We start from the raw sequence: 11,479 nt of genomic DNA, 5'->3' as shown, positions 1-11,479 counted from the left end.
GCTGAGGATGGAGATGGAGGAGTGAGGGTGAGAGAGGTGGATGATGCTTAGAGATGATGGGTGTGGGGGTCTGGTTGTCCATGAGGAAGCAGGGCAGAGGGGAATGGAGCCAGTGGTGCAGGGAAGCTCATGAAAGGAGGTAAGTGCTAGAGGGAAGAGGAGGGGAAGAAGGAGAAGGAGGGGCAGGAGGGAAGAGAGAGAGGAGGAGGGTAGGAGGAAGAGGAAGAGGAAGATGAGGAGGGGGAGGAGGAAGAAGAGGATGAAGAGAAATCCTTGGAGTCTGAGTCAGGGACTGTACTGCCCAGGAAGACAGCTGTCAGATTAGTAGCAAGACAGGGTGAAAGAGCCTCTGTGTAGAGACGTGGCAGGCTATGTGGGGCAGAAGACCCAGGGGACAAGAGCAGGGTAGCACAATCAGAGACAGATGTTCCCAGAGAGCTTTCAATCAAAGGGTGTGGAAGGAAGTAAAACAAGTTACAGGGAACCATGGATGTGGAATTCTAGAAGGAAGTCACAGTTTGGGCCACAGGGACTGCTGGGTAGAAGGTATAGACTTGGTACAATCAGTTTGATGTGAAGAGGCCTGAATGTGATGAAGCTACGGCGTGGAGGACAGGTCAGGCCGTGAGTGTGTACCCAGAGGCCTACAAAATAAACCTGAGACTCACAGAGGGCAGCTGAAAGAGCTTCAGGTATTGTGAGTGACTCTTTCACTAGGCTGGGCCCCGGGAGAGTAGAGAGGAGGTGAGGAATTCATAGTAAGTCAGAGAGCATGGGAGGGAGAGCTGGCCACTGAGTCCAAGGAACAAGAAAAAGCAAAAGATCCAGCAGCTGGGATAGAAGAGGGTGCAGAGAGGCTCAGGGAAAGGCACTACACCAAAGAAGATTCATGGCAGACTTAGTGGGAAAAGAAAGTGAAGAATGCAGTTCATCCACCTCATGGTGGGTAGGGGAAGCATGGAAATGATCCCTAGAACACATTAGCAGTACTATGTCACTGAAAAACATTTCAAGATGGTAACAGGTCATAGGGTGGTTCTAACAAGGGAACGAACTTCCTCTACTGTGGTACACCTAAGAAGTAAAGGTGGTTAGGGTAGAGTGCACAGAAGTTCAGTTGTACTCATTAGAGCTTGCCCCAGAGTAAGAGGGTAACAATGGTCTGAGGACTGAGTGCAGTTCAGGGAGGGATAAGACAGGGTTGGAAAGACTCCTGAGTCCACAGGTCAACTGGAAGATTCTCTAAGGAATAATTAGTATGCCTCTGGAACAGTTCACATGAGTAAAGTGTATGGGCTAATCTTACAAGGGATAATCTTGTATCGGTTAGAAGAGTCACTCATGTAGGTAGCTATAGGATGGTGACATTTGTGAATCCAGTTAATCACAGAATTGTTGAGAAATGAAAGGGACAGGAAAGGACAGAGCCTTTTGAAGTTATTGTGGCTCACCCTTCATAATGGAGCCAGTGCAGGAAAGCAGAAGGCAGAATTCAGGGTTTCCAAAGTGTGAGGTGTTATCAACTCTCCAGGCTAAGTCAATGGTTTGCAGATTTTCAAGGCCTAAGCAGCACACAATATTGGTAGAATTGTCAGTGGTTAGACGGCAACCTTTATGTCCTAGAGAAATAACTTCAGTGACTTAGAAAATATAAAAGCATTTAAAGAGGGAGACCTATAGCTTATAGACATCCAATAGGAAAGTAGTAGCAGGAAGATCAGAAGTTCAAGGCAGCCTGGCATATAAAGGGAGACCCTGTCTTAGGAAGGAAAAAAAAAAATCAACAAAGAATATGAAGAAAAAAAATTTGAAAAAAAAATAGAAAAAAAGACAAAAAAAAGACAAAAAAAAAAAAAGACAATGAGAATTGAGAGGAGAGTTGGATACAGGTGAATTGTATCTAACATGGTCTGCAGCAAAATTAACAGAGCCAAAATGAAAAGGAAGTGTTGTTAATAAAACTGGCACTATGGGGATAGTTTTCATTTCATAGCATCTTGGGTATAATTTACAAAATTTAGAATTGATAAAATGGGCAATATTGCTCATTAAGCTCTATACCAACTATGGAATTAAGGAAAACAGGATTTGTATACAGAAAGAAATCAGCAGCTGCCCAAATCTGAAAGGAGAGCTTGATAGCAATCTTCAGAAATAAAGTATTTGACAGCTAAGGATGCAGGTGGGTATACTGGAAATCAAGAAAAAGAAGAATGGGGAATAGGTAGAGACACTTACTACCATCTATGTCCTGGCATTTTACTTCTTTCATTGCAATGTAGAGTTGAGATTGGCAATGAATTAAAAATTTGAGATTTCTAATAAAAACTAAAGAATAGAAAGGAGTTTCTTTTTCAACAGGTATATGATGGGCCAAACACAAAAGTCCAAGTATTGAAACAAGATTAGAGTTTATAATCACATTCTATTGTTGATAAGGAAACCCTCTGAATTTAACCTAAAAGGAAGAAAATCTTTTAATTGCCAAATTTTTATAATAGTCCAAATAGTCCATAGCCAGCAGACCAAAACCTCTGGGCTAATTTAATTTGTAAGATCTGTTCTAAAATCAACTCCTCAGTGAAGAGGGTTGAGAACATCTCTATTCTTCCTCGCTTGGTGGAAATATTTTCTGTTACTGTTGTTTTCCTATGATATATGTAACTTCGGTATGTAATTTTGGTATCATTGTTATGTGTATTTTGGTATTGTAAATTGTCCTTATTCTTTTAATTGCACTCCCTGGGGTGTGGGTCACTGAGTTATCAGTTATGGAGTGAAGCTGAAACATGGGAGGGGCTAGTGTTCTTAATTGGGAAGGACTAGAGTTTTCAGTGGGTTCAGCATTTTACTTCCCTTTGAATTAAGTAAAGGCATACCTTTAAACAGCCAGAAATTTAGTGATAAACACAATGAGGAAGGAATTCTGAAGCAAGGAGAGATACTTACTGGGAAAAAAAGTAGATAAAATGCCGAGTCTCCTGGGATGATGGCAAAAGACAGAGAGCTACATGAAGGTTGGACCCAGATACAAGTTTAGAACAAGGGTAATTAAAACTACATTTACGTAAGAGAACAAAAAGTTTAATTGCTGGCTCGTGGACATAGTTCAGACATATATAGCTGGAGAGAAAACCAGACCAGGAGAGAAAAGTGAAGCTATAAGAAAATATAAGTAGAAAGGAATAAAGGAGGTAATTAAAAGTTAGAGAGGGCCTAAAGCTCAAAGGAGTCCAGTCAGGAAAGTGCCTTCCCACCCAGGGAGTTACAGATCGAAGTGGCTGTACAACATACACACAGTTCCACTCAGGATCAGAGGGAACAACCTGGGATTCAGACTCAGCAATGGTGCCAACATGAATCTACCTCGTGCCAGAGTCTGAGTAGCCTGATCTAGCACCCAACACAGATGAGATTGGGCAGGGGCTCCCAGGAACCAACATCAAAGAAGGGAGTTAGAAGAGGGGCTATGAAAGAAACTGGGTTAAGCTCCAAATGTAACTGAATGATGCCAGGGATAACTATTTACTAGTACTTTTATGATTTCTTGTAACTCTGTAACTTCCCCAATATTTGTTAATGCTGTTAATCTGTTTTTCCTGTACTTACAAGTAGTAAAAATTGTTCAAAATATTAATGTAGTTTGTGTACTTATTTCTGTGAAAACTGGGTAACTAGTGTAAGTGTTCTTATAAGAGATACACCACTAAGACCTTCCTAGATTCCCAAATTATAAATAGTTCCTCTGGCACTAGCAGTTGGCTGTCTTTTAGATCCCCCACCCCCGTCCCAGTGCAAAAACTGATCAAGTAAATTATAAAGCCTTTCTCAAATATGGATACACGATGGTTGACTAAGCTACTCATTAAATTGAAACACTCTCAGATACCAGCTTTATGCTACAAGATATTTAAAAATGATATATTTTAAAATGCCAAGAATCTGTTAAATAACAAAGTTTTTCCAGAGTGCCCTGGAAAGAAACATTAGGGAGAAGTAGGTCATGATTCTTTATAAGACATACCAAGTATTAGAACCTTCACTTTTGGTTACATTGTTCCAGTAGGAAGCCTGAATTCCTTATGGGCTACCACTATATAAATTCAGTTTTTCTTTTAACATTATTAACAGCAAGTTTTTTCTCATAGACTTTGTTTTAAAAGTAACATTTCTGCAGCAGTAACCACTTTTATAAACATACACACACACACACACACAGGTCTCTGGTTTTCTTCCCCCCCCACCCCCAGTACTCCATTACCCTCTCTTTCTCTTCTACTTTTTTTTTTTTCCCTCCAGTCATGATTGATCCCCTTTCTAGTTTCATGACTTTTATACACACACACACACACACACACACACACACACACACACACACACACACACCCCTACACCCCTACCCCCCCGCCCCCATTAAATTCTGGGAAAAGAACTGTAATCTTGAATGCTGTGAACATTGTCTAGACATTCTAAGAACTCAAGAGGCGATGCATTTTTAATCAAGCGACCCCTTCTGGAGTTAGTACCTGCTGTAGGATCCTCATCAGGCAAACGAACAAGTGTGTAACATATTCCTGGTTGATTATAAGTGAGGCTGGGGGCTGGGATGCAACACAGCACCTCATAGGAATCTGATGGTTCCATCTGCACCGTCACTTTCTCTAGCAGTTGGTCATTTAGAGTGTTGGTACAGTCAAACTGAAAAAGTCAGCAAATAGAAAAGTTGTCAAGAATAGGAAATATTTTCAAACGAGCTGTTTCTTCTCCCTCATAGCCCACAATTAAGCTCTGGACCCTGCCATATTCTGCACTGTAAGTCTCCTAAGATTTTTCTTTTTTTTTTTTTTTTCCTTTTTCTTTTGGTATTCAGAATTGAGCCCAGGGCCTCACTCATGCTAACAATATGCACCCAACTCCACTTGATTGTTTTTTATGAGAGATATAGATAGCCAGCCTTATTTTTAGTTCATTTTATTTAACTACCCATTTTATTTCTTCCTGAGGTTGATCTCTACAAAGTGTTACAAATTTGACAACTGTCAAGTTTAATAAGTTCTTTGAACAATCTACTTAATTTACCTTGTTAAATGCTGATTTAAAAATATACTTTATGTTGTTCATTTCTTCAGACATTTCAATTTTACATCCTTTCAGATTTTAGCTATCAAAAATAGCCTATCGTATGAAGAATCTCTATACCTCTGAAAACTAGAATTGTTGGTAAAGTGATTCTGAGCTAAAGAGGAACTAGAATTCTAAGCTAAAGGGGAAGTGCTGTTTGGCTTCAAACATACCAGTTTATATTTAGGGAGCTAAAGGAACCAAAAGTTACTTATCTCACCTGGAATACAATATGGTTGGTAAACATATGCTTGATACAACGAACAAAATATTCTGTCTCTGCTTCTGTAAGCTGAACAGGCTCAGAAGACTTGAACAAGGGTCCTAGATTCATAAACTCAGGAATGGCAGCCAGTTGTTCTAGTAAGCAGAAAAGAAAGAAAACCAGAAGCAAGTACAATATGAAGACAGGAAGAGACTCCACTGACATGCAGAAAAAGGGCTTCGTTTCTGAGGTTTAAGGACTCGTTAGCATTCAACTGATATGTCTCTAAGCTTCAGTGAAATAATCTTTTGAGTTAACGAATTTATACACTGGAAAAGTGTGGAAAAGATAAACAAAACTGTGTTTCTTTCCCTCTTAACCAACCAGATTATGTAGGAGAATAACATTCTCAGTTTGTAAGTTAGCAATGGAAACTGGAAAGTTTCATGGACACCTGTAGCTCCAGCAACTATAACCTATGAACTGAGAATTAATCAAACTGAATAAAAGCAGGGACTTTATTATATTTATAATGCCTAGGGATGAAAGATTATTACTTCTACTCATTAAATTATCTTACCTTGGAAAATATCTTGCCTGGAAGGCGCCAACTTCTCTGGCTTAGGAGCCACAAGTGTGATTTCTACAAAGACAGATATGAATAATCAAATGAGCTTTCTTTCGCTATTAGCTACCGCTGCATACAGACGGAGATGAGGGGAACAACTTCTAGCAGATACACATGGCAAACAGCCTTAAATTATGTGGCACTTTGCACTAAAAATAAAAAACTTTCATCTTGGGACATGTTTCTTATTCTTGATTTTAGACAAAAACCAAGAGACTTAAACTACAATACTAAATTAACAATGTTATCTATTTTGATCTAAAACATAATTAACAAAATAGTTACTAAGAAAATGCGCTAATGTTTTTTAGCTTTCTCTAGGTTAGAAGATATGTTAATATTTGCTAGTTTTTGCCAAATTACTTGTACACAGAAAAAACTAACAGAGTTAAATATTTCTGTTACCTGACTTCTGTTCAAAGAGAGGAGCCATAGCAAGAGGAATCGACTTCAAGTCAAAGGGTTTTTCTGAAGGCTCCAAAGTATATTGGTATAAGGCCTTTTCCATGCCTGCTATAGAAACTGTCAGACCTACAAACAAAGGCAAATCTCAGCATTATAATCTCTTTCTAATGATTTATAATGTTTAAGTTTTCTGAAAGAACTATATTATCACAGATTCTATAGTCTAAGAAATTAAATAAAGGTTATTATATAAAACTGCCTTGTAAACTTAGAAGCTGCCTTATTTCTGTCAAGGAAACATGGGAGCACAGCATTAAATGTCAACAAAATGCAAATATCTCTCAGAAAAGAAAATATCTTGGCCATATGGGAACTAGGACAAGAAGGGTAGAGCCTTGTAAGAGGGAGATAAGAACCAGGAGCTGGGCATGGTGGTACTCAGGAGGCAGAAGCAGGCTGTGAGAACAAGGCTAGCCTAGTCTACATAGTGAGTGCCAGGCCAGCTGGGGCTACAGGGAGACCCTGTTCAGAAAATATACAAAAACAAACAAACAAAAAAGAAGAATCAGGAGTAAGCAAGTGTTTGAATTCTTGAACATTATTTCACAGGCTTTGCCATTACCAAATTAAAGAAATACCTTTGTCAGCACAGGTTCCCCTAGAAATGGAAATACATCAAAGACAAAACACAAAGCAACTGTGTAAAGGAGTTAATATGTGAATAATCATAAAATAGGTTTCTAAAAAAAAATGGTTTCTAAGACACCATTTGGAGAACAGAAGTGTATGTATCCACACTCCTGGCTCTCACTGACCATTGAAGATGTATGTGGCATTCAGGGCCATTTGTCTCTGTTGCAGCACATTCAGGTAGAAGGTAGCTCGGTCCCGGACCTCATCATCAGTATCCATCATACATCTGTTCAGAAAAAAAAAAAAACAGCGTAGGCATTCTTCAATACTCCCAAAGATTTCCAGCAGCTTTACTACCAGGTCTAAAGAGCACAATCCATCTGATATCACTTTTATGACAGGGTTCAACAACAGCCAAAACAGGCTCCTAAAATCTACACAAATCTTGAGATCTGTTCTGAATTACTAAAGAAATGCTATTGTAAATCAGATGCACATTATTAGGAGACACTGAAATAACCAGGAAGAACACAGTAACATGAGTGATAATTTGAACCTGTAACCACATGATCCCAATGAAGACTGAAATTTCTCTATAATTAAGAAACGGAAATATTATACTTTCTAAAGGATATAAAAGGATCAATAGCATTCAGAATCCAGACACTGCTATTGTTCAACTGGCAATTTGTTTCATTTAAACTAGTCAGCCTTTGGCTTATGATTTATTTACTTCAATTATAAAATTCAATCACAAAATTGCTAAAATTTGTTCTCCTCATCAACTTGGGAGTTATAAAGACCATGGAAAGCTATTACTATTTTCAGTTTCAATTCTTCATATAAATCACCTAACACTTCTTTAGTTTAGTGCCTATTGTACAAATTGAGGTACATATATTACTCTCTCAAAATCATGTAACAGAAATTCAGACTCAAATTTTACATGTATCTTGTACACATGTATTTACTAGAAAGAGAAAAGCTATTTGCCTCTGACTTTCTCCATCAGATCCTCTCATAGGTCCTACAATGTATCAGGTATGGTACAACGAGGTTTTTCACTACTTACTTATATGGAATTCTTATTTTTAAAAATACGACATTCTTTTACATACCTTTGTAAAAGTACAAGGATGCTTGGGAGAAGACTCTCATTCTGAGCCCCAAACTTAGCCAAAGCACTCACAGCAGCTGTTTTGAAACAAAAGATAAGGCAATATAAACACCAGCTTTTCAGAGTTAAACAGTAATCATTAAAAAAAAAAAAATCAGAGCCCTGGGAGGTTAAAACACAACGATTATCATACTTTTGAGACTAGCTTGGATTACACAGTGAATTCCAGGCTAATCTGGTCTACAGAGTGAGACCCTGTGCCAAAAATCCAAAAGCAACCCAATCCCAAACCCAAACCCAACAAAAAACAGATTAAGAGAAGCAGCTGGTATTCAGTGGAAATGAAGTCTATTTTATTGAAGTTTCCTCATAAGAATAAATAGAATTATGAAGGTTCTAGAGAGCTCTACAGCAGAAAATATTTCCATTCAATGAGGAAAAAGAATCATGTAGATTTTGTATATGAGTTGTCTCTAACCTACTATAGCCTCTTCTCTATGTTCTGATGTGATTCAGTTCTAATTTCAAACAAGTAGTGTCAAGTATGTAAAGAAAATCTATTATTAAAATCTCTTTCATTCGACAAAAATTCAGTATTCACCTAACTTCTATCTGGAGCTGTGGCAGGTGCTGGAAACAGAAAGAAAAAATATGGTCTTTGACCTAAGGAATTATACTACAGTAAGAGAGACAGGTAAGTAAAGAGAAATACAGCCTAGCCTAGTAAATTCCTAAAAAACTATAGCAAAGATATCAGGTGACTACAGAGATGGATTCTTAAATCAGAGCTGGTAGTGGAGAAGACAAGAAACTGAAATTTGTTATTTCAGCCAATTGTTTAGAATAGGTAGTTTAGCCAGAGGGAAAAGGCAGGAAAAGAGTTTTACAAAGAATATTAAGTACAAATGTTTTATGCCCAGAGAAGAAAGTGTTATTACTAGATTTAGATGAGCAAGGCTAAGCCCTGGACCCATGTGAGAGAATGAGAGATAAGATATAAACCAAAAATCATATATGGCTAAACCTCAAAGTTTTTATTAAAGGACAGATTATCCCATATAGATATGGGATAAATTTCTGCATTCTAATGACTAATTTTTAGTAGAATATGAAGAATGAACAGGGTATTTGTGAAACTAGAAACAGGCTAGCTAGGGATCTGAGATGGATGAAAGCCCAAACCTACATCCAAAGACAAAAGAGACCGGAGAAGGAGGAGATGGCAAGAAGACAGAGGCGGAAGGATGACAGTAAACGGACAAGGGCTGCAGAGCAGTGGCAGAAGCTTCTGCTTCTAAGTATGTGAGAAAAGTGAGGATTTCCATTTAGGTCAGTTTGAGTTCCAGGTTAAATCTAAGGCAGGCTGGACATTCAATTCAGAAGAGTCTAGAATGTCACAGTATACCAATAGAGCTCCAAAAATGATCAAGAAGAACGTATATAGTGAGAAGACAAAAATCCTAAGGGGAAATAATGAACCAGCCTAGAGAGGCTATAAATATGACCAGGAATGACAGGTTATGCAGAGTAGTGTGAAAACTGAGAGAAAAGAGGGTTTCTGGAAGTACTTAGTCAACAGCACAGCAAATTGAAAGATAAACAAAAAGACAAACACTAAGCAGTTAAGTGACTGCCTAGCTAATTTATACCTAATTTTAAAAAGTGGTTTCAAAAAAAAAAATTAAGGAAGAAGGTTAAATTATACTAAGCTGAAGAGAAAATGAAAAAAAAAGTAGTTGAAGGTACTAGCAATGGCTACTTCAAGCTTATCTTGAAAGAGAATAAAAGTATAGGGACTAAGGTCAGTAGTTAATGAGACAGGATTATAGGAGTGTTTACCTAACACTAATGGGAAGGACTAGCTAGGAAGAATCACTTAAAAATGCATATACTTACACATCCATACACATTCATACTTTTAAGTATAATGATGAAAAAAGTAGCTCCTATAGTATTCCTATTACACTGAAAGGCAAGGGATCTTTGTCTCTAATACAAAGCAAAAATCTAGATGGAAGCTGGAGTGCAAAGGAAGAGCTGTCTGTCTGGACCCAGGGTATCCTCCAAGTTCACACCATCAGAAATCTTCCAACTTTATTTTCCAATTTCACTCTCTTGAATTATTTTAAAAGACCAGCGATGACATTACTGTTAGTGTTCCAATGACTCACCAGCTCTGACAGCCTCATTCTCCAGAACTACCCTATTAAAAATGAAGCGAATATACTTAGAGGGCACCGGGGTTCTTGGTCCCTCTTTGCCCAGTAGGTGTAGAATCTTAGTAGCCAGAACAGTGTGTTCACAGTCCTCAATGAATTCACACAGGTGGGCCAGACCCGCTTCTTTACTCTCAGGGTTCTCTTCCACAATGCTGATTATGCAATCCACAATGGCCCTTTTGTATTCAAAACCTCCCTGGCAAAAGAGAAAATAAAACTGCCATTTGCTCTAAAGGAAATATTTTTGAGAAATTGGTCTTAAGATTCATGTTTATAATATTAAAATTTTAATTCACTCTATTTAAAACAACAAAAGTACCCCCCCTCAAGTGAGAAAACAATCATCATGATAATACAGCAATGAGAATTAAGCACAGCACCTGAGAGGCATTTGGAATGAGAAGGGAATATGCTTAACATATGGTAAAGAAATGTGCTTAAATTGTTGTGATGAGAGCTCCTGAGGGGTGGATATACTCAAGATAGACTGTACACATGTATGAAATTTCCAAAGAATAAATAAAAATAAAACAAACCATTAGGTGAGTTAAAAATAAAAGCAACAATAACAATAAATCATTGTTAATATTTAATGGCAATTATGGGAATTTAAGAGAACAACTTGCTATGTGTAAAAAGTCATCTACCTACATCATCTCGAAGCATGTTGGAGAGAAAAGTCATCATGACGCTGTGCTTTCGAGGGTATTTCTGACAGAGAGCACTAATCGCTTGTACAACCACCACCTGCAGAAAAACAGAACATTCACCTTAGAATGACTGCTTGACTACTACTTACCAAAAACACACATTTTAAAAAAATTATTTATTTAATAACCATATAATTAGAAGAGGCATTTCATTACAACAGCATTGACATAGTCAATAACAATTTCCAGAGCTAAGATGCATCTCTTTCAAAAGTGGCTGTAAATTTTTAGGTTTACAGTTGAATTAATACACTTATACAATATTGAACTCAGTATAGACACTGTAAGACATAAAATTGAATGAGTTTTTAACTTTTAAAAAGGATCTCCATTTCATTTTAAAATATGCTGTTTCTTACAGAAAAACTCATTGTTCTTGCTACTAACACTGAGATGTTGGTACATGCATCTCTAATCTGTATGTATCTGATTATTACTGGT

General features: G+C 37.7%; 1 protein-coding gene across 1 annotated transcript in view; it reads right to left on the bottom strand.

The window, feature by feature from the left end:
* The window catches only part of Copg2 (coatomer protein complex subunit gamma 2), a gene marked incomplete at its 5' end in the record, with an annotated part of 61,761 nt that overhangs the window by 35,099 nt on the left and 15,183 nt on the right, over positions 1–11,479 (bottom strand). The window contains 8 exons of the mRNA XM_008846408.2: positions 4,527–4,698; positions 5,342–5,481; positions 5,907–5,969; positions 6,360–6,485; positions 7,175–7,278; positions 8,111–8,186; positions 10,281–10,524; positions 10,980–11,075. Of these exons, the coding sequence (XP_008844630.1) occupies positions 4,527–4,698; positions 5,342–5,481; positions 5,907–5,969; positions 6,360–6,485; positions 7,175–7,278; positions 8,111–8,186; positions 10,281–10,524; positions 10,980–11,075 (1,021 nt within the window). The remainder of the gene's footprint in view (positions 1–4,526; positions 4,699–5,341; positions 5,482–5,906; positions 5,970–6,359; positions 6,486–7,174; positions 7,279–8,110; positions 8,187–10,280; positions 10,525–10,979; positions 11,076–11,479) is intronic.

The sequence above is a fragment of the Nannospalax galili genome, unplaced genomic scaffold (assembly GCF_000622305.1).
Source record: "Nannospalax galili isolate Female #2095 unplaced genomic scaffold, S.galili_v1.0 scaffold660, whole genome shotgun sequence".
Lineage (NCBI taxonomy): Eukaryota > Metazoa > Chordata > Mammalia > Rodentia > Spalacidae > Nannospalax > Nannospalax galili.
Note: the sequence above shows the minus strand (reverse complement) of the source record. Positions and strands in the feature narration are given on the sequence as shown.